The sequence below is a fragment of the Eleutherodactylus coqui genome, chromosome 10 (assembly GCF_035609145.1).
Source record: "Eleutherodactylus coqui strain aEleCoq1 chromosome 10, aEleCoq1.hap1, whole genome shotgun sequence".
In the NCBI taxonomy this organism is placed as follows: Eukaryota; Metazoa; Chordata; class Amphibia; order Anura; family Eleutherodactylidae; genus Eleutherodactylus; species Eleutherodactylus coqui.
This window is the reverse complement of record NC_089846.1, coordinates 116,222,023-116,246,054: the sequence shown is the minus strand read 5'-3', so window position 1 is coordinate 116,246,054 and position 24,032 is coordinate 116,222,023. Positions and strand designations below refer to the sequence as shown.

The window sequence follows — 24,032 nt, the reverse complement described above, 5'->3', positions numbered from 1 at the left end:
TAAACTTTGCCTGTGATTTATTGGTCCGTTTAAAATCATTGAGAAGATTAATGTGGTCGCTTTTCAGTTAGAAATTCCCAGTGCGATGAAGATTAACAATGTTTTCCACAAATCCCTGCTCAAAAGATTCATCGATTCTGGGAATGGTTCACCACCCCCGGCTCCTGTTTTAGTGGATGGGGAGGTGCAGTTTGTGATAAGTCGCATTTTGGACTCTTGTTGAGTCAGGAATACTTTGCAGTACATTGGCGCGGTAATGGACGAGAAGAAAGGTCATGGGTTCCAGCCATTGATGTTCATGTGGATCGTCTGGTAAAAACATTTACAGATTGAATCCAAGTCGTCATGGTCCTAAGGGTCCTGGGGCCTCTTCTAGAAGGGGAGGTACTGTTGCAGCCGTTCTGAAGTCTTCACCTTGCTTTCAGGCCGGACCAGGGTTTAGAGTATCTCTGCCTTTGCTAGGGTTGAGGGGCGTCATGTCAGGTGAGCGATGTCAGTTCTCACCTGTCTGAGTGGCCCTGCCCGATTTAAGCTGTGCTAGTATTGACCTCAGTGCTGGTTAATTTTCAGTTGCTCCCTGGATTGCTGTTGAAGAGCACAGCCTGCCACTGGAGCTCCTCTTCCTTGCTGCAGATTGCTGTTACACCTAAGTACCACTGCTGGTTACCGTTTACTGTTCCCTTTTTGTATCAGGGCTCCCTGGTAGGGAATTATTAGTGGCCTAAGTACAAGTGTGGGTCCGCACCTGTCGGAAGCAATCGGCCCACTGAGTAGGCAGTGCTCCATCCCGTGATAGGGGTTTGTAGGGAAAGGTTTTTCCTTTGTTCCTTTTTGTATTTATGTTGCACGGTTGTGCTTGTTTGTTATGTTACACACAGTTGTGCTTATTCTTTTGTTTATGGACGCAACATATTATTAGTTCTGTGAGGGCTGGATTTTTGTGTGATGAACTGTACTTGTTATTTGTACCATTTTGGGGTACATGTGGCTCTTTTGATCCTTATTAAGTTTTTTGGGGAGGCTAAACAAAGAAAATAAGCATTTGCCTCCATTTTTTAGGGAGTATTTTTACTGTTTTTGCCCTGTATTAGAAGATAATGCATTCATTTGATTGTACAGGTCGTTACGAACATAATGATACCAAATATGCGGGGCTTTAGTTTTTTTTTGTTATACAAATAGTAAAAATACTAAAGATTTTTTTAAATTTTTGTTACATGTTTTTTTTTTTTACACTATTAGAACTTCTGAACTGCAATGCCTTAGCGCTCACAGCAGTGATCATAGGCAATAGCAAGGCACTCTACATAGATCGTGGCATGTAGGGGGTTAACAGCGGATATTACTATGTAACCCCGCTGTTGCAGCGGGAGGCCATCTATTGGTAACAGACAACTTCCGCTGTGGGATGGTGAGGGCTCAGCTTCTGATCCCGCATCATCAACATAATGTAAGTTTACATCCTGTGGCGTTAAGGGGTTAAAGGAACTATATCACCTAAATTGTTTTAATTGAATAAACCCAGATAGAAAAACGTATTCCTTTTTTCCTAATCTGTTTTTTTTTTATTTTCTGATTGTAGAAGTTTTCTATTCCGCTGTCTGTATATGATAATGGAGCTTGCAATCCTAATTGAGCTGCATTTACTATCATTTAGAGATATGCATTACAGCAGCTTTATAGACCATTCACACAGTGGTCAGGAGCTGGCCCACTGACTTGTATGGGAGACTATTCAAGACCTGCTCTGTGATATGTGCAAAGGCTATTTTGCAGGGAGGGGGTAGATGGTCACAGCTTGTACCTATTGTGAATGGTGGATCCTGTGTTATCTACATATAAAGCAATGCCAGCAACCCCCGCAGTGATTTTCAGGGTAAGACTTGAAATATAAGCTGTTCCCTGAAAATCACCCCTAGCTGTTGTAAAGAAATGAATAAATGTATCACCTCTCCGCCGCTGTCGGGGCTCTTGCGTTCTTTCCCTGGAACTCTTCCTCAGCTTGCTCTCCTGCCGGGGAATTTAAAAATCCCTGCCTCCTGAAAGGGCTGTGTTTAATTGCCTGAGTGCTCAGTGAATCACAGGCAGCTCTCAGCCATTCAGTGATTGACAGTTGAGCACTGCCTGTTATTGGTCACAGTGCTCAGCCAATCACAGGCAACGCTCAGCCATTCATTGAATTTAGCCATTCCTTGAATTCAATGAATGGCTGAGCGCTGCCTCTGATTGGCTGAGCGCTGTGACCAATCACAGGTAGCACTCAGCTGTCATACAATGAATGGCTAAACGCTGCCTGTGATTGGCTGAATGCTCAGCCAATCAGACACAGCCCTTCCATGAGGCCTTTTAAATCCCCGGCAGGAGAACAAACTGCAGAAGAACGCTGGGGAAGCCAGCGACAAGACGCTCAGGAGCCATGTCAGCGGTGAAGAAGTGATGTTTATTTTCTTTACACCAGCTAGTGATGATTTTCAGGGAATGGCTTATATTTCAAGCCATTCCCTAAAATTCACTGCATTGCTTTCAATGGGGCCAGCGGCAGTAGCCCTGGCCCCACTGAAAGCAATGGGATGGCATCCCAATCCATTGCCACAGCTTTCACAGCTGTGGCAGGGGATTCCTTCATCCCTGCCGGGAATCCCCTTGTCACTGAACACTGACAAAGCTGTCACAGTGTTTAGTGATGAGGGGACTCTGCACAGGGAAACTTTCTGTGCAGCATGGACCTTCCCGCTGCGTGGATGTCCTATCTTTTGCAGATGTGAGTATTTTTCGCCTGTCAGAGATAGACAGGTGAATTCCATACAAGGAACCAATGGTTCTATCAGACGTGCTTTTTTTTGTGCACATAAGCACACGCAAAAAAATGCTTGTCTGACTTCGCTTTAAATAAGTAACAGAACCCTACGGAGATTACAGCTGCAGCGATTCTTCTGGAGGACAATATTTCCTTACTACTTCTTCTAAAGAACATGGCACAATTTTTCTTTCTGTCCCCCCAAAAAACCTATATATGCCTCCGTATAAAATCAGTGGCCTATAGGGATCCAGTAAAGGCTCGTGGCTTTCTATAGGTAAAATTTTCCACCTTTGTATAACTTAGCATTGGTTTTCTGCAGTCCACAAGGCCTTACATTTGGCTTCAAACTGTATGCACATTATACGGCTTTGGCTTTAATGTAACATGTCACCTTCCATGAATTGATGGCAGCACTAGGAAAATGTTTGCTAAGTGTTTCAATATCCTAGGAAAGCAGTGCGTGCAAAACATCAGCATAAATAAAAGTTGGGCAAGTAGCAGGAGGTATAATTGGATTGAGACCTACAATCCTTAGATGGTGCATTATCCTCTAGCTGACACTCTGCCAGGACTGAAGAACCATTCATTACCCATTGTGTATGTGCTCGGAATAGTGGGGACCGGAAGCCGGACTCCCAGGTGACTCCTAATATTGTTTTACTTACACTTTGGCGGCTGAGTCACGCACATGCTAAACAACGCTCTAAGGCTTTTAATGTTATAGCGCTCATTTATAAATGTTATCGCACATCCCCTACTATTACACGATAGGAAGTCTATCCGCTGGACACGTCTGGTAATGTCTCCGCTTACTGTAGCTCCTATTTAGAAAATCTTCCACTAGAGAGACATCATACTGTACATGTCTGCCAGATTTCCTCATTTGTTTCTTTGGCCTCTCTGGTGGTAGAACATAATGCTTAAATGCAAGAACGTCTCTGATAATTCAGACAGAGGCGCTGAATTCTCTCTGCAGCTGTGTCTAACAGATTTATATTTGCGTGGACAATCAATAACCCAGCTGTGTATGGATTTATAATGGAGTTCTTCCACTGCATTAATCTTCTTATATCTAACTTTTAATATATGGTAAGTACTCGCTAGCTTCTATTAACAAATAACCCAGAAGGCAAAGTGATCAACATAAAGCAAATCTAGGATATTGGGTTACAGTATAAGCTCCACAAACCTAATGCCTCATCTGATGTGATGTCAATTAGGAAGCATGGCCATACTGGATGAATAGTTCCCGATAAGAAAGGCAGGTTGGGAAGAGTGGCGTTTCTTCTTAGGGAGAGCACTTAGTAGGTGGGAGGAGACTTCTAAAGGCATGCATGCTGTTCTGGGAAATTTATGCAAATTGGATGATGGAACAATGACTCTACAGCAGCATTTAGTGGAAGGCAGTATTTAACAGGCCCTTTAAAAATGACTGGGAATAAAAAAAAAAGAATGGAGTCCACTCCAACAGAGAAGAAGACCTTGGAAAGAGAGGCTGTTTTGGGATCTTAGCTCCTCATCTGTGCACAGTAGGTTACTGGGTGGGTGGGTGAGAGGCCTTTGGTATTGGTCCCGAGGCATGAGACTTATAAAGCTGTGCTATGCTCCTCTTAGAAATTTTTGCAAATGAGAAGATGGAACAATGCCTCTACAGCGCCACCTCTTAGAAGGTAGCATTTCTGCAAGTCAGTGTCTGACCTAAATTTCCCAGAAAAGCATTCATGGCCTTATGAGTCTCCACACACATATTAGGTGTGCTGCTTAAGGCTAGTTTCACAGCGCGATTTTGCCGCAAGAAAATCATGTCTTTTTTTTTCCATGTTTTTTGAGCCTCAGCACTGTTTTTTCTCGCAAAATCATCGCTACCATGTGATTTTTTTTTTTAAAAAAAAAAGAGAAAATCAATAGGACTTTCTGGTGTTAAAATTGCATCGCAATGCAGGTTTGTGCGTTGTGATGCGATAAAAAGCTGGCTCCATAGGGAAACATGGGAGATAAAAAATAAATAAATAAATAAAATTGCACTTCACAGAAAGATAGAGCACGCCGCGATTTTTTTGCTCTGGCAACATCGCATCAGTGAAAACATTGCTGATGGGAAGGAAACCATTGTAAATCATTGATTTCATAATCTGCTTTTTCACTGACTCTCGCATCACGCGAAAATAGCGTCATTTTCTCGCCCGTGTGAAACCACCCTAAGGGGAAAATTTACCCCTCCTGACCCATGCAATAGGCCTCTCACTCAGCCTGCCAGCAGCTTACTGGACACTGATCAAAAAACCCCAAACAGGCGGTCTCTACATGGTTATATTTCCCTTCTGGAGAAGACTCTGGTTTTGGCTTATATTCCCAGTCATTGTTGCAAGGCTTGTTAAAACAATGACTTGGAGGAATGATCCCTTCTAATAGGTGGTGCTATAGCGGCATCAGAGGCATAACTTGAAGCTCCCGGGCCCCGATGCAAAACCTGTAACAGGGCCCCCAACTATAATGCTTTACTCATAGTACTGGATTACCTATATGGAGAAGAGGCCTTCTGGGCCCCCTAAGGCTCCTGGGCCCGGGTGCAACCGAATCCCCTGCATCCTCTATAGTTACGCCCCTGAGCGGCATCGTTCCCTATTCCAAAATCCATTAAGAAAATCAGAAAAGATAAAAATAATCCTGCAACTGTATAGGGCCCATTTAGACACCACGATTATCACTCAAAATTCGCTCAAAAGCCATCTTTTGAGCGCTAATCGTTGTGTGTAACTGCACTGACCTCGTACAGTTTTCGTTTAGCCGTCACTCATCATTGTCTTTCAGCATGCTGAAAGACGACGATGAGCCTTATCAGGGATTCACAGCGGGATACAGCTGATAATATTGTTTCAGCTGTATCCTGCTCCCTGATAACAGGCTGGGTATGAAGAACAGAGCAGTCCAGCGGGGAAACAGCTGAATGCAGAAGACAGCTTGCGCTGTAAATGACACAACGATGATCGCTCAAAAATCGCTTGAGCGACATCTTTTGAGCAATTATCGTTGTGTCTAAATGGGCCTTAAAGGGGTTGTCCCGCGAAACAAAGTGGGTCTATACACTTCTGTATGGCCATATTAATGCACTTTGTAATGTACATCGTGCATTAATTATGAGCCATACAGAAGTTATTCACTTACCTGTTCCGTTGCTAGCGTCCCCGTCTCCATGGTGCTGTCTAATCTTCAGCGTCTAATCGCCCGATTAGACGCACTTGCGCAGTCCGGTCTTCTCCCTTCTGAATGGGGCCGCTCGTGCCAGAGAGTGGCTCCTCGTAGCTCCGCCCCGTCACGTGTGCCGATTCCAGCCAATCAGGAGGCTGGAATCGGCAATGGACCGCACAGAAGACCTGCGGTCCACCGAGGGTGAAGATCCCGGCGGCCATCTTCACATGGTAAGTAAGAAGTCACCGTAGCGCGGGGATTCGGGTAAGTACTACCCGTTTTGTTTTTTTTATCCCTGCATCGGGTTTGTCTCGCGCCGAACGGGGGGGCTATTGAAAAAAAAAAAACGTTTCAGCGCGGGACAACCCCTTTAAGTCATTGGGGTTTCCTCTTGTTTGAAATCTTTTAAATACTAGTCAGTCAGTACTCTGTTATATCCTTTTTTGGAAAAGATGGATGACAACCAATGTGGGGTTCACTTTGGGGAATGGCCACACAAGGTAGCTCCTGGGCCCCAATGCAAAACCTGTAACGGGGCCCCCAACTATAATGCTTTATTCATAGTACTGGGCTCCCTATATGGAGAAGAGAGGCCTTATGGGCCCCCTAAGGCTCCTGGGCCTGGGTGCAACCGCATCCCCTGCACCCTCTATAGTTACGCCCCTGATGCATTGCAAAGAGGGACATATGCAGTGAGAACCTGCAGCATCAGTAGATATGCTGCAGATGTAAAGGCTTCGGACAACTTTGGGAAGGGCAATTTTTTCACTTAATGCATGCATTTTGGGCTGACAATCATTGTTACAAATAAGGCTTAACATTTTGCACCGTTTGTCTTCTGCAGCTTCCAATTATCACTATATAGACACTGCAGTAGAAGCCTCAATAGGAGATCTGTCAGTGAAGATGGACTGACTTACTAGGGCTGCTACAGATGAGCGGGTTTTTGCTGGCTTTAGCACGTGGGAGAATCCCGAATGCAAAACGTTGACAATAGCACATATTGATGTCAATGGGTTCATTCTCACTTCTCTTTTTTGCACCCACAAAATAATAAAACTTGGTGTATTTTGTGCATATTTAGGCATCAAAAGGCCCCGTAGAGGTCCACTCAGAGTGTGCGATCACCGACACCTCGTTAGGCAAATTAGCCTTTCATATCAGGGCAAGGTGATTCTCAAGCCTGTGTGAACGAGCGGTGCCTGCGCAAATACGCACTGTATTTGCGCAGGCACGAGCGCAAAATACACTCGCAAAATACAAAGAAATTGTGCAGAGGAGAGTGTATTACGTCACACGCTCATCTGTCGAAGTCCTTAGACAGTGTTGTATACCAGTTTTAGGGGTTTTGATGCTCCTCAACCTTGAAAAGGTTACAAAACCATCTCTTAAGAGTTTGGACTCCACCAATCCACAGTCAGACAGATTGTGTACAAATGGAAGAAATTATCACCCTCCCCAGGAGTGGTCGACTAGCACGCTAGGAGCAAGGCTTATAATAATCTGCAAGATCTCAAAGGAACTGAAGGTGAACTCTAAGCAGCTAAGAGCCTTTCTCACATTAGCTGATGTTAATATTTCTGAGTCCACTATCAGGAGGACACTGAACAACAATGGTGTGCACGGCAAGATTGCATGGAGAAGCTGATTCTCTCCAAAAAGAACATTGCTGCTTGTCTGCAGTTTGTTAAAGATCACTTAGACAAGCCAGAAGGCTATTGGAACAATGCTTTGTAGGCGGATGAGACCAAAATAGAGATTTTTAGCTTAAATGAGAAGCCTTGTTGTCACGTTGTGCTCCTGGGACCTATAGTTCTATGGGTTTCCAGCAGCAAACTTTCACAGCTGTGGGATGATTGAACTTGCTGGTTGTGTTTTACTTCATTCAGCCAATCACCACCGGTCTGCTGCACATAAATGCCAGCCTCTTGCTAGAGGGAGCTGGTCATTTATCTTCTCCTCATTCCTCCTAGAACCTTGGTGTTTGGAGTCATGCATGCTTTGCTTCGTGTTGCTGTAAGAGTCTGGGTCGGAATCTCTTGTCTGTTGGTGTGAACAGTGTTCTATTCTGTTTGTATACCATTTGCCACCTATGGCAAGCCAGGCTCCTAGGTTCCAGCATTGGACTGTCCCTATTGGGACAATCATCCCACTTGCAGGCAGGACTCCCTGGGGTTTGAGTTGTGTTGTTAGAGTAGGGACTCACGAGACAATGAGGACCCTTGTCGTGGGCTCATGAGCTTAAGTATCCTGGCCAAAATATAAACCAATACTTGGTACATACTTTAGCGATTCCATCTGCTTATGCGTGTTAGTATTCCTGGTAAGTGTTTTGGTGTTTGTCAGTCGTTGTTGGATGTCGGCTTGCAAGCCCCATTTACTGCTCAGTCTGTTTCGGTGTCTCTTTGTGTGCATTCCCCTTCCATTTGCGTTCGTCCGGGGCATGGTGTGCATTACGCTCAGGTGGGACGTAACAATTAAGTTTGGAGAAAGAAAATCACTGCATTACAGCATAAAAACCTCATACCATCTGTGAAAAACAGTGGTAGTAGTATCATGGTTTGGGCCTCTTTTGCTGTATCTGGCCCAGGATGGCAGGTTATCTGTCTGTGAGCTCAATCTGAAGAGAATGTGGGTCATGCAGCAAACAACGACCCAAAGCACACAAGTTGTTTTACAAAGGAATGGTTAAAGAAGAATAAAGTTAGTTTTGGAATGGCCAAGTTAAAGTCCTGATCTTAATCCTAAAGAAATATTGTGGAAGGACCTCAAGTGAGCGCTTCATGGGTGGAAACCCACCAACATAAGAGTTGAAGCTATTTTGTATGGACCAAGTTTGATTTGGTTCTTTTTATCTATGTATGTACACGACAAGATTTTTGCTGTCAAGGTCCACACCGTGGATCCGCAGCACATACCGTTCACAGCATGCTATCGAAAAACGCTTTTACCTGCGCACTCGCATAATCCAATTGCGGTTTGCGCAAGCAGAGGAAAAATCGCAGTATGCTCTATTTTTGTGTGGATTCCATTGAAGGTCAGGTCGTGGACTCTGCATCACCACCTAACGATGGCGTGGGGAAAATAAACATTTGGAAAACAAAATCTGTACTGCCCATATCCGACGGTACAGTATAGATGAAGAGGAAAAGAAATAGGTACGCACGGACACCGGCTGCTGTCAGGGTCGGATTCCACTGCGGGGTCCCAAATGCGGAATCCGACCGCTTCGTGTGCCGGCGGCCTAAGGCCAGCTTCACACGAGCGTGACGGGCTCCGCCGCGTAATATTCCGCAGTGAAGCCCGTCACGGCGCCCCCCAGAGACCCCATACTTACCAGCGGAAGATAGCGTGAAGACGCTTCCCCGCCCACCGCCGTCGCGTCATGTGACACGCCCACCGCGTCACATGACGCGGCTGGCCGTGTCACGTGATGCGCCGGCTGCGTCATATGACGCGCGGCGGTAGGTGGGGAAACGTTTTTTCACGCTATCTTCCGCTGGTTGCAGTTAGTATTAGTTATTCCATCAGCCACCTGGACTTTTCAGGTAGGTTATACCAATGTATTGCCTTTAGTGACCCACTTCTATATAGTAAAAGTAAATTCATGTCTTTACCTTATACCATGCGACTTCAGTGCTTTCATTCGGTGTCCTGTAGTCGTCAATGTCAGGACAGGAGATCACTTTAGTTTTGGTAACTTCAGCTTTTTCTATGTAACGTATCCTGCTGTTGTAACAAAGTCCCGCCTCGTGTTCTGCCACCGTCAAGGACATTGATACCTTCATGCAGTACGTGGAGTTTCTGTAAGTAGCATAAAAGACATTTCTATGAAGGATTATACTGTACCTCCCCATACACCTCATTACTACAAGTCATTATATCAGAATTGTACTCCGGTTTGATATCAAGAAACATCCTGTACAAGTCTATGGAGAGCTAGCACACGAGGCTCTAAAAAGGAGTCCATGGGCGGGACAGATTCCGCATGCGAGAGCCCACAGTGGAGTCTCCCCCTGCCCGCAGCCGAGGACCTTGTGTAGCTGTGCAGGTAGTGGCGGCGGCGGCATCCACACGGACCTCGCATCTGCCGTGACGTTGGTACAGTGGATGGTGCGCACAGCACATTGTTGGACATGCGCAGTACAGATTTTTTTTAAAAAATCTCATACTTTCCTGTGTCAGCTGTGAGCGGGCCATGGATCGGACAGCTTCCATTGACTTCAATCAAAGTCATCTGTGCGGGCACCATACAGAAATGGATCGTGCTGCGTTTTTTTTTTTTTTCAGATCAAGCTTTAATTACAGTGTGGACACCCATGATTCCCTACGGGTGGCTTGAATTGAGGATCTTCCGCGTGGATTACACAATTCAAATCCACCCGTGGACATTGGGCCTTACTGCGAAACTACAGTTCCTGGAAACACCTGTATCTCCTACTGGCTGCCAGAATCCCCTACCTTTTTGCATTTATCAGTAACATTACACTGCCTGTACTCTGAAAGGGTTAACTGGAGCAAAACTTCTCCTGTAGCCTTGATAAGACCCATGCAACTGTATCTGAGCATATGAAAGGTTTAAAGGGGTTGTCCTGTTACTGGACAACTCTGCTTCAATAGGGCTGAAGAGGTTCATATAATAAACTGAAACATACTTACACCCCCCCCCCCCCCCACCCTTGTGGCTGTCGGGATCCAGTGCTGCAGCCCTGCTGCGGTCCCAGTGGTTATAGTGATTGCTGACGGAACTCAGCTGACCACTGCAATCAATGAGAGGCTGCAGGATCGCCTCTTGTTCTCCTGGCATCGGCTCTCACATCCTGAGCACCATGATGCCAGGAGTTCAGGAACGTGATGCTGTAGCCTCTCATTGGCTGCAGCGGTACCCGAGTTCCTGTAACTTTACCTAACAAAACAACCACCAGGACCACAGTGGAGTTGCAATGCTAGATCCCAGCTGCAGTGGAGGGTTAAGTATTAGAGATGAGCGAGCATACTCGCTAAGGACAATTGCTCGACCGAGCATTGTCTTTAGTGAGTATCTCCCCGCTCGGAAGAAAAGGTTCGGCTGCCGGCGCAGGTGACAGGTGAGTTGCAGCCAAGAACAGGGGGGAGCGGGGGGGGAGAGAGGAAGAGAGAGATCTCCCCTCCGTTCCTCCGTGCTCTCCCCCGCCGCCCCCCGCCGCCGGCAGCCGAATCTTTGCTCCTGAGCGGCCAGGTACTCGCTAAGGGCAAAGCTCGATCGAGCAATTGCCCTTAGCGAGTATGCTCGCTCATCTCTATTAAGTATATGTCAGTTTATTATTTTAACCCCTTCAATCCTATTAAAGTGGGGTTGCCTGTAAACGGACAATCCCTTTAAGGTTTTGTCCAGGGAGTGGAAGGGGAGCGGATCTGTGCTTACTGAATGCAGGGGAGAGAGAAGGCGGAGACACAGCCTGCTCGTTGCATCCTCACCCTGTGTGGGAAGGCAGGAATAGAATGATTATGTAAGAGTTAAGGCAGGCTGAACTGAGCATGCTTGACCAGAGTGGGAAACTACTGGAGGACATATTTACAAACAACCAAAAGTAAACAGAGAGTGAAGATGGGATGTGTAAGGGCTGAGAAGTCAGGACTGGTGCATTTTCAAAAAATGGGTAATTTCAAGGAATCCACAATGCGCTTTCATAAGAGCTGAAAATTTGATTGGAAGGTGGTGAGGGGTGCAGGGGGCGCATTCAGGACCCCGAAAAATTAGTGAGCAGTTAAATGCCACTATCAGAATTGACAGTGGTATTTAGAGGATTCACAGCTGCTATCGTTGTCATTGCTGATGTAGTGGATATATGCAAAATCTATATTTCTGGGACAGTGGACATGCATTTCATATGTAGTGGACAGTGGACCTGTGATAGACAGTTTTACGTATATTATGTATTCTGTATCTTCTGTATACCCATGACAGTATTTTTCCATATTGTGTTTGCTTAAAAACAAGTATATATTCTTTAAATACCCAATATATCCACTTCCTCATATATGCAATGAAACTCTCCCTTCTCTAAACTCTAACTGGCTTTTACGATAACTAACATTTAGTAATAACACTCTGCTTCCCGATTCCTAGCCAGTAACCACAGTCTATAACATTACCGCTTTTAGATAACGCACTAGTAAAAATAAACAGTTTATAGGAAATGTATGCAAATCATAGCAACACAAGCAGGTTTATGGGAAACTTATGCAAATAATATCGGAAATTTATGCAAATAATAGTTCAAATTATAGCCTCCAATCATACCGGACCATCCACACGTGGTGCCCAAGACAGCCCACTCATCTCGTCCTGCCCTCTCCGGACTGATACCACGTGACGGGCAATAACAGATGACCAGATGAAGGAAGAATCTCAAGATGCTTATCCAATAATCAAATAATATGTTGTATCTATGTAATTTTTGGCATGCCCAAAAAGGGCAGATATGTTAAACTCTCTAAAAGAGGCTACGCGCCCACAAATAAAGGGGAAATGAGGAAGTTTTCATATACTGAACTTGTGTCAGTGGGATTGCTTCAGGCTGTGCGCACAGCCTCATAACATTAATTTGGAAGGGTGCAAACATTCCTATTGATTATGCCGTGGACCCCCAAAGGAAATCCACGACACTGATTGTGGCTGTTGCTGGTGGGCGTCTACTATCACAGACGGATAGCATCTTCCATATAAACCCTGCACATTTTGGGTGTACCTGTCCATCCTGTGGTGCTAAGGGGTAAAAAAAGGTGTGACAGGAGCTGTGCCAGGAGTGTCTGTGTCACCCTTTAGGCAGTTTCTGTGCTAGGATCCATGTAACGGCATCACACAGACTGAGAAACTGACTAGAAACTGAACACATAACCCCAAGTAAATCTCAACTGGCCAGAATTAAGATCACATGACCATCTGAGGAAAATGAGACCAGGACTTTCAGATAGAAAGAGATAACTAACAAGGTAACACTAGCTCACTTATAAATACTGGGGAGATCGCTACATAATGAATGGGGGGGGGGGGGGGGGAATCACCGGGAGTATCCCTTTAAGAAAATGTAAAAATCAAACAAGATAACAAAATGCTGGATCTTGTATATTATGACTTAGTATAATAAATGTCATCAAAATCTTGGTGCTTTCAATGAGCTAAAGCCATGGCTTCATCACCCTCCATTGCTTTAAATCCATTCATCCTGCATAACATTCATCTTTGATACAATTTGTGGAGGAGTTCTTACCGTTCAGAAGAAACATCACATATCAGCCAATTTGAATAAATCGTTAATAACCTGCCCTCGCCGTCCGTGAATACTCATGACTGCGGTTATCTTGTAAATATTATTAATTGTATCACTACTAGTTAAAATGTTGTATTACCCTCTCCATCTATATATGGAAAATACATTTTAAGAGTCTCATGTACTCAATGAAATGGCATCCACTTGCCTTGTTTAACATTCTCATTAAGCTAAAGATACACAGTGGCGCTCCTTGGAGACATACTAACCTCGAGCTATCATCATATAAACTCTGCATAATTATCACAAGAATTCCCAGCTGGAAAAGTGATTCAACCTATATTCATATTTTAAATCTGTCCAAACAAGAGTATATTTTATAATACATGTAAGCCTTGGAAAAAATACAGTCCCGTAGACTTTATTATTTTGTCACGTGACGCTGGGGGAAGAGGTCACGGGTTGCAGACTGATTACAACAGCAGCGGTCGCCTTTAGGGAGTTGAGGATGGAATGAGTTCAGTATTTGTCTGGTTGGTGTTCGAGGTCCACTATTTCCACTGCGGTCACTATGGGGGACACTATTACTACTGGAGCCATTATAGGGGACACTATTACTACTGGGGCCACTATGGGGGACACTATGACTACTGGAGCCATTATAGGGGACACTATTACTACTGGGGCCACTATGGGGGACACTATGACTACTGGAGCCATTATAGAGGACACTATTACTACTGGGGCCACTATAGGGGACACTATTACTACTCTGGCCACTATAGGGGACACTATTACCACTGGAGCCATTATATGGGACACTATTACTACTGGAGCCATTATAGAGGACACTATTACTACTCTGGCCACTATAGGGGACACTATTACTACTGGGGCCACTATAAGGGACACTATTACTACTGAGGCCACTATGGGGGACACTATTTCTACTGCGATCACTATGGGGGACACTGTTACTACTAGAGCCACTGTGGGGGGCATTATTACTACTGGGGTGACCATGGGGAACACAATACTGGGCACACTAATGGGGATACTATTAATACTGGAGCCACTAACTGGGGACACTATTACTATTGGGGCCACTAATGAGAAACACTCTCCCTACAGGGACCACTATAAGGGTCACTATTACTACTGGGGCCACTAAGGGCATATTAATAGGGGCACTGTTACTCTGTCACTTCAGACAAGTCTCAAGGATTCAAATATGTGTTAGGCAACTTGTGTATTGGCTCTTTTAATGTGTGTAAAATTAATGTTTTTTTCTTTGTGGGACAAGGGTGACTATTTCACACTTTGCTTCAGGCAGCACAAAGGTTTGGGGCACCCCTGGTTGCATATCTGCAAAGCCTTCACTTACAATCAATACAGTCCGACACTGTCAGTGATGACTGGAGAGTGCCTGAGTGTGTTGGAACATGTCCCGTTGACAAGGTGAACGATGACAGCTAGTTGTCAATATTTACATACGTTTACAAGAGGAAGAACAGAGGCATAACACTAAGTAAAGTACTAAAAAAGATCTTCTATCATCGTGACTTCATAGGGAATTCAAGTATTTACTAAGATAGACAAATCAGAAGTCCAAACAGATGCCTTTTAACCCTTAGTGCTCTATGACATATAGTACATATCCATCATGATTAACGGTAACTGCTGAGTGACAGATATCTATACGTCATGATGATCTCCCAGGTACTGACACTGTACCCAGGAGATCATCAGAAGGAGAACTACTGATACACAATGCCACAAATGTATCGGCGTTAATGCTAATCCCAGTCATTCAACCCCTTAGATGCTGTGGCCAATTCCTCTATTAGCCCATTGGCCAGTCAGGGACTCGGTTGCAGGTTGCCAATGGGTTGCTATAGCAGACAAGGGCCCAACAATGCTTCTGGGGCTGCCTTTCACAGAAGTCTATTAGGCTCTGTCCGCATGATCAAATAGGCTGCAAAACTGACAGGTACTGTATAATGCAATGTAATACAGAAACACTGCAGTGTGTTATAGAAGTAATCAAATAGTTCCCTAGTGAAACTAAAAAACTTTGAAAGTTAAAAAAAAAAAAAATGTTAACCCCTTAGTGACCACGCCTGTTTGCGCCCTAATGACCAGGCCAAATTTTGCAAATCTGACATGTGTCACTTTAACATGGAAAAACACCAGAAAGGTTTTGCATATCCAAGCGATTCTGACATTGTTTTTTCGCCGCATGTTGTACTTCATTTAGGCGGAAAAAATAGACCAATAGAATTTGTGTTTATTTATTAAAAGCGCCAAAATTGGTAAAATTTTGAAAAAATCGTCTTTTTTTTCACATTTCCAACTGCAATATCTTAAATATGTGCAAACATAATATAGAAATTTTTGCTAAGATTTATATTTCCACCTGTTTACTTTATTTTGGGTACACATTGGAAAAACTTTAGTCTTTTTTTAACCATTAGGAGACGTACAAATTTAACATTACTTTTTAGCATTTTGAGGAACACTTTGTTTTCCTATACCAAGCCAAGATTGGAAAGGCTCATGAGTGTCAGAATAATAGATACCCCCACAAATGACCCAATTTTAAAAACTACACCCCTTAGTATATTCACTGAGGGGGGTCATGAGTATTTTGACCAAACAGTTTTTTTTCAGGAATTAATTCAATTTAGAGGAGAAAAAGTAAAATTTCATATTTTTGCAAATCTGTCATTTTAAAGACAGATTTTTTCCTATAGTTTACATGAAAATGAGGATTTACACCCCAAAATGGATACCCCTATTTCTCCCGTGTTCAGAAATATACTCATTGTGGCCCTAATGTTATATCGGAGTCCACAAAGGGGCCCAAAATGAAAGGAATAGTCAGTGTCTTTTAAAGCAGAAATTTTGCTTGAAGTCCTTTTAGGTCCCATAGCACACATGTAGAGTTCTTGAGCGCCCAAAACCATAGAAAACCCCGACAAATGACCCCATTTTGAAAACTAGACCCCTTAAGGAATTTATCTAGGGGTGTACTGCATATTTTGACCCCACGGTTTTTGAATGAATTCAAGCCAAGCAAAGGGAAAAAATTGTGATTTTTCGTTTTTTCGGCAATTCTGTCATTTTAAAAACAGCTTTTTTTGTACAGCACACATATGAATGAAGACTTGCACCCAAAAATGGATACCCCTGTTTGTCCCGTGTTCAGAGACATACCCATTGTGGCCCTAATCTTATGTCTTGATGCACAACGGAGCCCAAAATGAAAGGAGTAATCGGTGGCTTTCAGAACATAGATTTTGCTTGAAGTCCTTTTAGGCCCCATCGCCCACTTGTACAGTTTTTGAGCGCCCAAAACCATAGAGAACCCCCACAAATGACCCCATTTTGAAAACTAGACTCCTTAACAAGTATATCTAGGGGTGTACTGCGTATTTTGACCCCACGGTTTTTGAATAAATTCAAGCAAAGCAAAAGGAAAAAATTAGGATTTTTGTTTTTTTGGCAATTCTGTCATTTTAAAAACAGCTTTTTTGTACAGCGTACACATGAATGAAGACTTACACCCCAAAATGGATACCCCTGTTTGTACTGTTTTCAGAAACATACCCATTGTGGCCCTAATATTATGTCCGCATGCACAACGGGGCCCAAAATGAAAGGAGTAATCGGTGGCTTTCAGAACATAGATTTTGCTTGAAGTCCTTTTAGGCGCCATTGCCCACTTGTAGAGTTCTTGAGCGGCCAAAACCATATAGAACCCCCACAAATGACCCCATTTTGAAAACTACATCACAGAAGGGGAAATCAAGAATTAAAAACAATCACAGAAAATGGCCGTTACTTACTGACTGAGGGGTGCATATAGATGCATGGTGAGAGGAGGATGCATCTATATGCACCCCTCAGTCAGTAAGTAACGGCCATTTTCTGTGATCATTTTGAAAACTAGACCCCTTAACGAATTTATCTAGGGGTGTACTGTGTATTTTAACCCTACAATTTTTGAATAGATCTAAGCAAAGCAGTAGGAAAAAATTATAATTTTCATTTTTTGGGCTATTGCATCAATTTAAAAACAGGTTTTTTTGTATAACACACATACAAATGAAGACTTTCACCCCAAAATGGATACCCCTGTTTGTCCCGTGTTCAGAAACATACCCATTGTGGCCCTAATGGACTTACAGGACCCATGGCTAGGCCTACAATGAAAGGAATACCCATTGGATTTCAGGGTACAACTGAATATATTTCAGGCCCCATTGCCCACTTATAGAGCCATTGAGCGGCCAAAACTATAAAGAACCCCCACAAATGACCCCATTTTGGAAAAAACTAGACCCCTTATCAAATTCATCTAGGGGTGTACTGCGTATTTTGACCCCACAGTATTTGACTAAATCTAAGCAAAGCAGAAGGTAAAAGTTACGATTTTCAATTTTTTTCGGCAATTTTTTAAATTTAAAAACAATTTTTTTGTACAGTGTACATAGGAATGAAGACGTTCACCCCCAAATGGATCCCCCCGTTTTTCCCGTGTTCAGAAACATACCCATTGTGGCCCTCATCTACTTACAGGACGCATGGCAAGACCTATAATGGAGGGAACACCCGTTGGATTTCAGGGCACAACTGAATAAATTCCAGGCCCCATTGCTTATTTGTACGGAATAAAAATTGACTCCCTAAAAATCCCCCCCCCCCCCACACACACACACACACACACTCCGCGCCCTTTTCGGCATTCGCAAATCCTAGATAAAAGTAATAATGTGAACTGTGTAGTATTTCCGAAGACAGGGGTAATTACGGAGGCTGGTTGAAATGGGGCAATAAAACAGTGTATCCCCCCTCCTCTCATGCTTTTTGGGGGTCATTTCTTGACCTCAGTGGTGGGTATGGGGTGTAAAAAGTGGCATTCCGTGAGTCTCCGTAAGCTTGCGGAGGTGCGGCGGTCTCACACAGAAGGCGCTCAACAAGCTGCTCCTGGAACTGCATGAAGGCAAGCGTTCCCGGGGCTTCTTGTAAATTACGTATTACAGGTAGCGGTCTGAATAACGCCGTGCTCACGCAGCCGTAGGCGGAATCCGCTTGCAGAGGCCCGCAGTGGATCTCATCTGTGAGCCCGGCTGTGACCCTGCGTACAGCCGCGTAATGTACTGCGCATAACTGCATACTCACACAGGCAATCATTCGCAGTACTTTTTTGTTGTTTGCATTTCCCGAACCCTCGTTTAGCGATTACGCTGGTACCCGCAGCCCGTATACAACGTAGTTGCGTATGGGCAGCGGGTATATCCGCGACCATGGAGCACAATAGGCTCTATGTTGCGGATATCCGGGGTAAAATAGAGCCTGCTGCATTCTCTTTTTTGCGAGTGGATTACACAATTCCAACCCGCTAATGTGAGTGGAATTGTGTAATCCAATGCGATTGATCTGCGTATTACCGCGGATCAGACGCATGCGGAATCCGTCATTCCTATCCGGTCATGTGAGACCGACTTATGTTAGAGCACTACTTTTTTATTACGTGACCGGCGACCGCTCAACGAGGCCACCCATCACTGCTCCAGGCTCTCGGCAACCGTTGGTCGCTGGGAGCAAGGAGATTTTAAATTTCCTGGGCTCTCCGACTCCTGCGCATGTGTCCAGCATTTTGCCGGCAATCACATGTGCAGAATTCGGGAAGGTTCACGGAGGAGGATCGCATCGGGGTTCAAATACGCAGGCCTCCGGTAAAGTTATATCTCCTCTCAGCGATCGCATCAGTGAGGGGAGGTGAAACTTCATTTCTTTTTTTTTTTACTTTTACGTGATCGCCATTTTGGCGACGGGCGCGTGCGCAGAAGCTGGGGTAAGGTCCGCGGATAAATTTGGGGGCCTTATGTACGTACTTTCATCCTCCCTCACGGATATGATCTGTGAGGGGAGATGAAACTTACGCTTTTTTAACTTTTTAAAAACTTTTTCAAACTTTTTTTTTTTTTTTTACACATTTTTTTTTACTTTACATGATCACTGCTATCCATTGGATAACAGTGATCATGTCCCCGGTATAATCTCTCTGCTCCTGAGTACACATGGCAGCCAGGAGCAGAGGGATTTTGAATTTCCCGGGGCTCGAGCCCCTCTGTGCACGCGCCCGATGTCAATCATCGGGTGCGCATGCGCAGAGGGGGACTTCAGGTCCCGGAACATCGGGGACATCGGCGGACCTGAGGTGAGTATTTTCACTTCCCCTCATGGATCCGATTCATGAGGGGAGGTGAAACTTTACTTTTTTAAAACTTTTTTGCACTTTTCCGCGATCGCCGTTATTCATTGTATAACGGCGATCGCGGTCCCTGCTGACATCTCCTGCCTCCCGGCTACATACAGGAGCTGGGAGCCAGGAGATTTTAAATCTCCCGCGCTGCCGGGCCTTCTGCGCATGCGGCTGACGTAATGCCGCCTGGCGCGCATGCGCCTCGGGGGCCCTCCTGCCACTCGGGGCCCGGACTGGCAGGAGAGCAAGGAGCAGGGAGCAGTGTGGCAGACCTCCAATCCATCAGGGCAGCTGAATCTTTAACTTTTTTTGTACTTTTATTTACTTTTTTGCGCCAATCGCAATGCCGGGGGTGGGGGGTCCGTACAGCCCGGGATGACAGCTCCATGCTGTCGGCTACCTGCGGACACCGACAGCATGGAGCTGTCACGTCCACAGCCCGAGGGGCTTTATTCTCTGCAGGACACGTTTTTACGTCCTCAGAAAATAAAGCCCACTTCGGGAGGACGTAAAAACACTATGGGCTGGTCGTTAAGGGGTTAATAAACACTTCACACACACAAAAAAAATCAACATTTTGCCCTTCCATATGACTTTATTATTAGAGATGAGCGAGCCTGCTTGTTTAAGGCTGATCAGTTACTCGCATCGGTCTTGTCGAGTAACTGATTACTTGACCGAGCACCATGCGGGGGGGAGAGAGATCTCTTTCACCCCCCCCCCTTCCCCCGCTTCCACCTTGCATGGTGGTCGGTGGAGTAATCAGTTACTCGACAAGACCAATGCTCCATCGAGCATCAGCCCTAAACGAGCATGCTCGCTCATCTCTATTATTATATATAAGAAAAAAACATAAGGTAATAAAAAAAAACATCACCACATTATCCTAGACGGTGAATGTAGTTAAAAATGAATAGTAGAATGGCTTGCCTCCAAAAAAGTGAAATAAATAAAGTTGTTGTGTGCACCCAACAATGAAGAATAATAAGCCTCCACACAGCTCCGATGGTGAAAGAATAGGAAGTTATGGCTTCAGGAAAACGGCAATGCAATTTATTTTTAAATCAAGAACAATTTTGTTGTGCAAAAGTAGAAAAACATTTAAAAAAGTATAACTGGTATCCTCGTCATTGTACTGATTCACAGACGATAACTTGTTATTTATGCTTACGGTGAATGCAATGGGAAAAAAAACTAAATAAAAAGCTGCCCCTGAATGGATGTTTTTAGTCACATCCAAAACAATAAAATACAATGGGATCAAAAAGTCAGACGTATCCCAAAATGGTACCAGAAACATCAGAGTCTCTCTTAGCAAAAACAACAAGCTTTCATGCAGCTTTGTTGACAGAAAAGAAAAAGTTATGGCTCTATGAATACGGCAATGCAAAAAATGTGTTTTTTCTTATGAAAATATGCTTGTATTTTGCAAGAGTAGAAAAACAAACTATATACATTTGGAATTGCTACAATCCTACTGACCTCCATAATAAAGGCAACATTCTATTTATGCCACATATTAACCCCTTAGTGACCAGCCCATTGCCTTTTTACGTCCTGCCCAAGTGGGCTTTATTCTCCGAGGACGTAAAAACATGTGTCCTGCAGGGAATACAGCCATGTGGGCTCTGGACGTGATAGTTCCATGCTATTGGTGCTTGCAGGTAGCTGACAGCATGGAGCTGTCATCCTGGGCTGCGGGCAGGCTGCGATCACATAAAAGTTGAAAAAAGTTTTTAAAAAGTTAAAGATTCAGCTGCTCTCATGGATCGGATCCATGGGGGCAGCTGAGATTACTCACCCCTGTCCGCCGCACTGCTCCCCGCTGTCCTGGTCCTCCGGGACCCGAAGCCGGCCTTCTGCACATGCGTGCCAGGCGGCATTACGTCAGCCGCATGCGCAGAAGGCCCGGAGCCGCGGGAAATTTAAAATTTCCCGGCTCCTGCAGGTAGCCAACAGGCAGGAGATGTCAGCGGGGACCGCGGTGAGTGGTCCCCGGGACCGCGATCGCCGTTATCCAATGGATAACGGCGATCGTGGAAAAGTGAAGAAAAGTTTAAAAAAAGAGAAGTTTCACCTCCCCTTATGGATCAGATCCATGAGGGAAGGTGAAAATACTCATCCCCCCCCTTCCTCCAAGTTTTCCCGCAGTGCTCAGGATCCACTGATGGCTTCTGTGCATGTGCCGATTTGGCGCGCATGTGCAGAAGGCCGGCGAGCCCGGCAAATTCAAAATCTCCCTGCACCCGGCTGTCACAGACAGCCGAGTGCAGGGAGATATGACTGGGGACTGCTGTATGCGGTTCCCAGTCACATGATCACCGTTTTCCATCGGATAACGGTGATCATATAAAGTTAAAAAGTAAAAAAAAGAAGTTTAAAAAGTTAAAGTTTCATCTCCACTTACGGATCGTATCCGTAAGGGGGAATGAAATTATGTACCCAAGGTCCCCGGATTTGTTCCCTGGTGGGATGTTGATCCGTGGACCTTACCCCAGCTTCGGCGCATGCGCCCGTCAGCATGATGGCGGACGCATGCGCAAAAGTGAAAGATTGCCCAAGAAATTTAAAATCTCCCTTCTCCTGGCTACCAAAGGTAGCCAAGAGACTGGAGATGTCACGGGGAGCCGCGGGATGCTGTTACTGGTCACGTGATTGCCGTTATACAATGCATAATGGCGATCACGTAAAAGTTCTTAAAAAAGTGGAAGTTTCATCTCCCCTCACCGATGCGATCGGTGGGGGGAGATGAAACATCTTCTCAAAGGCTTCTGCATTTGAATCCAGATTCTCCTTCATGGATCCTGCCGGCTACCGGGTATGCGCCCGCCGGCAAAACGCCGGACACATTTGCAGGAGCCGGGGAGCCCAGGAAATTTTAAATCTCTTTGTTCCCAGTGATCAATTGTTGCTGAGTGCTTGGAGCAGTGACCGTTGGCCTCGCTGAGCGGTCCCGTGATAAAGTAGCGATATAACATTAGGCCGGTCACACATGACCGGAGAGGAATTACAGGTTCTGCATGCGCTTGATCAGCGGTAATCCATGGATCAATCACATGCATTGGATTACACAATTCCCCCCAATTACCGGGTCGGAATTACGTAATCCACTCGCAGAAACAGAACACCGCATGCTATATTTTACCGCAGATATCCGCGACCTAGAGCCCATTGTGCTCTATGACCGCGGATATACTCGCAGCCCATGTGCAAATACATTGTGTACGGGCTGCGGGTACCCGGGTCATCTCTAAGTTACGGCGCGAGAAATATAAACAAAAAAAGGTGTACTGCGCAAGACCGCCTGTGTGAATAGGCCGTTATGCGCAGTACATTACGCGGCCGTACGCAGGGTCACAGCCGGGCTCACAGCTGGAATCCGCTGCGGGCCTCCACAAGCGAGTTCCCCATACGGCCATGTGAGCCTGGCGTTATTCAGACCGCTACCAATAATCCATAATTTACAAGAAGCCCCGGGAATGTTCGCCTTCATGCCGTTCCAGGAGCAGCTTGTTGAGCGCCTTCTGTGTGAAACCGCCGCACCGCAGCAAGATTACAAAGCCTCACAGAGCGCCACTTTTTACACCCCATCCCCGCTGCTGAAGTCACAAAATACCCCCAAAAAAGCGAGAGAGGAGGGGGGGATACACGGTTTTCTTGCCCCATGTGCCCAACCCAACCAGCCTCCGTAATTACCCCCGTCTTCGGACATAAAACGCAGTTTATATTATTACTTTTATCTAATATTTAGGGAATGCCAAAAATGGGGATGGCGGGGGGCGGGGGGGAGGGATTATTTTTAGGAAGTCAATTTTTTTTCCGTATAAGTGGGCAATGCGGCCTGGAATTTATTCAGTTGTACCCTGAAATCCAACGGGCATTCCCTCCATTATGGGCCTAGCCATGTGTCCTGTAAGTAGATTAGGGCCACAATGGGTATGCTTCTGAGAACGGGACAAACGGGGGTATGCATTTTGGGATGAAAGTCTTCATTCATATATGTGCTGTACAAAAAAACCTGTTTTTAAATTGAGACAATTGCCAAAAAAAATGAAAATTGTAGTTATTTTCCTTCTGCTTTGCATAGATTCATTCAAAAACTATGGAATCAAAATACGCAGTACACCCCTAGATGAATTCGTTAATGGGTCTAGTTTTCAAAATGGGGTCACTTGTGGGGGTTCTCGATCGGTTTGGTCACTCAATGGCTCTACAAGTGGGCAATAGGGCCTAAATCTCCTTCAAGCTAAATTTTTTGTTCCGAAAGCCACCGATTACTCCTTTCATTTTGGGCCCCATTGTGCATACAGACGTAATATTAGGGCCACAATGGGTATGTTTCTGAGCACGGGACACACAGGGGTATCCATTTTGGGGTGCAAATCCTCATTTTCATGTGTACTATAGAAAAAAGTCCTGTCTTTAAAATGACATATTTGCAAAAATATGAAATTTTAGTTTTTCTTTGCTAAATTGCATTGACTCCTGAAAAAAAACTGTGGGGTTAAAATACTCCTGA

General features: G+C 44.9%; 1 protein-coding gene across 1 annotated transcript in view; it reads right to left on the bottom strand.

The window, feature by feature from the left end:
- Positions 1-24,032, bottom strand: part of IL1RAPL2 (interleukin 1 receptor accessory protein like 2) — an 824,602-nt gene that overhangs the window by 452,423 nt on the left and 348,147 nt on the right. Inside the window, exon 4 of the mRNA XM_066582114.1 lies at positions 9,607-9,793. Within this exon, the coding sequence (XP_066438211.1) occupies positions 9,607-9,793 (187 nt within the window). The remainder of the gene's footprint in view (positions 1-9,606; positions 9,794-24,032) is intronic.